Consider the following 3696-nt stretch of genomic DNA (forward strand, 5'->3'; position numbering starts at 1 on the left):
CTGGGTTTGTGTATCTGTCCCTAAGGCTGGCAGGCTGGGCTACTTGCCCTCATTCCTCCAGGAATTCTCGATCTATATATATAAGTAACCTGGAACTGAAAGTATTGTGTTCCCTATTCCCTATAATGATGTGGAAAGATTTGTGGTTCGTTTATACAAGACATGAAACATTGATACTAGTTGTATGGTCCGGGCCGCGTCCGGTGACAAAGTGAGGCCTAATGCAAACGTTTAGAGAGGCCTTGTTAATAAACTTTTTATATTGCAAAAAAAATAAATAAATAAATAAATCAGCAAAACGTTTTCTGTGCATCTGTGGAGTCTGTCAATGGCTTAAATGGATATAAAATGAAGAAACTTATATTACTGTTTGTCTTTGAACGAAGCAGATGCTGCAAAATTTATGTTTCAGCAACCAAGGTTTCGTACAGCATGGTGCAGTTTTATGTGCCTTTGCAAAAGACTGTAGAAAGGTCAGCTTAAACAATATGGTATAAGAGTTAAACTTCAAGAAGAAACTAATACGCAAAAATGAACTTAGGAAGTTAGTAAAAGGCTCTCACCATTCCATTTAGTTGTAATTACAAATTCAGTTCTGCACTCCAACACAAGACACTATTTAAATTATATATCTTTACCTAACACAATTGATATCATCATCTGTAAGTACCCTTACTATCCCAATATGATATAGAGCACTCTGAATTAATGCTACGATCCTTCATGGTCTGGCTAGATTTTACAGGACTTGGCAAGCCCTTCATGCTTGGAGATCGTTGCTGGATACCACCGGACTTGCCGATCCTTCTGGAACTTAGTTGCACTTCACTGTTGATGGAAGATATAAGAGAGATGTTGTTCTTGCATGGTGAATAGCTCTCGGAGCAAGTATCCAAACTCAATGGCCTTAATTTAGGTGAGCTTAATGACCTCGCTTTCAATTTAGCAGATTTTGTTGCAGCCATGTAAGTAGGAACAACAGGAGATCTTTTGAAGGAGGTTTCATCTCCCAATGAACACTGCTTTCTGTGGTGTAAGGATGACTTTCTTGGAGAATCCATTCCTTCATTAACCAGATGACTATTCTGTCTTTGTAGGTTTCTAAGCCTATCTTGTTTTCCACCTCCAAACTCCTCTTTTCTTTTCGCAGCCAAAACTGTGTCCAAGTCTTCAAGTTCTTTGCTTTTAGAAATTTGGGTGTCAACCCATTGGTCCAACCAGTATCTCCATCTTCCATTTACTTTTTTTCTTTCTGATTCTGCTGATTTCTACAGGAAAAAAAAATTACTTGCACATTTAGGGAAAGCTAGTTTTGACAAAGAACAGAATAATATAGTAAGAGGAACTTACCCTATGGCTATACCAGTATTCCTTTATTCTTTCTCTCTTAATCATAGCCTCTTTCTTGCTCAAACACAAGGCCTCTGCCTCTTCCTTTGAAACAAGTCTGTCATCCCACCTTCTTTGGCTGTTTGAGTCCATCTAAACATTTGTACAGAATATCTATGTCACATGGAAGCAAAGAAAATCATGTCGAAAAGCACTGACCAAGTTTAGTTTAAGATACCATTTAGCCAAACATACCCTTATTATCTTATCCCTCAAATTTTTGAACTGATCATCATATTCATCATAGTGATAAGTATCTCCTTCTTTTGTTTGGAATCTCCTGGCACATACGTGCGATTGGATGTTTATTATGGACTGCAAGCACTTGAGTGTAGTCATTGCCTGTCGTCTCACAGCTCGTCCTCGAATAATAGCTTGGAGCTTCACTATTCCCTTTAATGCCCTCAAAGCTTTCTTTGCCTGCAATGTTCTTGCACATATATTGATCAGAAAGACAGAAACTATGCAACAGTGATGAATTTCATCAATTGGCTTTAACAGGATATATATGATAATCTACAATTCCCAACTATAAATTGATTATCAATCATTCTTCACTTTCAGATTCAAAATCAGACAACATAACATGCAAGAGTATCTGACAACTGCATAATTCCAAAAGTTCATCTATTTAGTATAGTATAATCACTATAATGTAATAGCAATAGAAATATTGTACTTGATCTAGTTCTGCAAATGGTGAATGAGTGAGTAACTAGGAATCAAAACCACAAAAAACTATTTCAATTCTCAGATAATCATAAACTTGCACATCCTAAATATTACTTTCTTTAAACTCAGACTTTGACCTTTTGAATGAACTCGACTCTGCAGACAGTATAAAAATGAAATTCTGTTACGATGTTAAACATTGAGAAAAGCATGAACAAACTCACAAGGTAACCACGAAAGGCGGTTTGAATTTTAACAGCAGCAAGTTCTTGTGTTTCCCTCTCACATTGATGTTCCAATTCAGTGGCCTCATTTCGAGATTTAAGACCAGTTAGCCACACAACCTCAGCAGCAGCATGAGCAGCTGCAACAGCAGCTTCAGCAGCAGCAGTGCTCGCAATGGCCACATTCAGAGCATGCTTACTTTGTTCTTCCTCTGCCTCATTGAGTGTCTTTTCCTTTAACGGTGATGGTGGTGCAGGTGCTGTTATTGAGGGTATCCTTTTAATCTTAAGCCTTCCGAAAACCCATCTTCTTCTCTTCTCCTTCTACAGATAGTTGAGAAAATGAGGGATGGGACTCAAGTAAATGAAACAGAAAAGAAATAGCAGAATAAGCATGCTTACACTATTTTGCTTCGACTGTGTGTCTGAAACAAAGAACCTTTTCACTATACTGAACCAGCTCTTCTTTGCCATTGAAGAAGCAATAGATCAAATCATACTATGAGGAATGTATGAATTAGCTGATTTCAGAATCCCATATGCACAAACAGCATGAAAAGATTAGTAAAACTATGTAGATGAGCTTATACATCATGGCTTGAAATAGAATCAAAATGCTAAATGTTATGCACAGAATTTGTGTATAAGATCTAAAATAGTATCTCACCCATCTCCTGATATCAAGTGATTTTAGTTATCAATAAAGAATCACAGCAATATGAACTTTCATCTCTGTGGAGGGCACTTTTATAAAGTGAAGATCACTTAAAAATCACTCAACCTTAAAATATTGTGCAGTATAGAATAAGGTGCGAAGTCCGTCAGAAATGGAGGAAGAGAAGCAGATGTGTATTGGAGAACTGAATTACAAATACCAAAGAGGGTTGTCAAAATTCCAAGCTGATGATAAAACATCTAGAGGCTAGGGGTATGTCTGTTTGTCAATTGAACTATGAACAACCCACATTTTCCCTCTTTCACATAATTGGGATTCTTCTTTGCAATTTGTGGGCCAAAGAAAGCAATTGTACTGCAAAGTAGAGCAACTTTGTGTTCATATGAGTAAGACTCATAATGAATTATGAGGCTATACACTTTTGATGGGGCCTCTCATCTTCTGATGCAACCTCCAATTTTCTCAGCTGCAACAGACATGTTCAAATGTCTGTTGGAATCAAATTACTGAACTATCCTCAGACTTAGTTGAATCACTTCTACTACCATGCAACATCAGTCCATTATATTTTTTGTAGATGTTGTTTTGGCTTGGTTGTTAGAAGATGATCTAAATGAATAAATAATTTCGATCAATGTATAACAGTAACCATGAAAACTAAATATTTTCGATCATTGTATAAGAGAGTGTACCCATGGAATCTACATGTGTACGTTTTTCGTTGTTTACATTATT

General features: G+C 36.8%; 1 protein-coding gene across 1 annotated transcript; it reads right to left on the reverse strand.

Moving 5' to 3' along the window:
• Window positions 1-496: 496 nt before the first annotated feature.
• Window positions 497-3209, reverse strand: LOC101295830 (protein IQ-DOMAIN 14-like). The gene is made up of 6 exons (XM_004303025.1): window positions 2953-3209; window positions 2688-2806; window positions 2286-2609; window positions 1585-1809; window positions 1351-1482; window positions 497-1268 (listed from the first exon to the last, which is right to left on the reverse strand). The coding sequence occupies exons 2-6, from the start codon at window positions 2757-2759 to the stop codon at window positions 657-659; spliced, it is 1365 nt and encodes a 454-aa protein (XP_004303073.1). The 5' UTR covers window positions 2760-2806; window positions 2953-3209; the 3' UTR covers window positions 497-656.
• Between the last annotated feature and the right edge of the window lie 487 nt (window positions 3210-3696).

Source organism: Fragaria vesca, linkage group LG6 (assembly GCF_000184155.1).
Source record: "Fragaria vesca subsp. vesca linkage group LG6, FraVesHawaii_1.0, whole genome shotgun sequence".
Taxonomy (NCBI): Eukaryota; Viridiplantae; Streptophyta; class Magnoliopsida; order Rosales; family Rosaceae; genus Fragaria; species Fragaria vesca.

Excerpts from the sequence above, each read along its gene's own strand:
- LOC101295830 (XM_004303025.1), bottom strand. The coding sequence starts at position 2,759 with ATGGCAAAGAAGAGCTGGTTCAGTATAGTGAAAAGGTTCTTTGTTTCA. Across the intron at positions 2,610-2,687 it reads CACAGTCGAAGCAAAATAGT|AAGGAGAAGAGAAGAAGATG; the intron begins GTAAGCATGCTT and ends AACTATCTGTAG. Across the intron at positions 1,810-2,285 it reads CCGCCTTTCGTGGTTACCTT|GCAAAGAAAGCTTTGAGGGC; the intron begins GTGAGTTTGTTC and ends AGAACATTGCAG.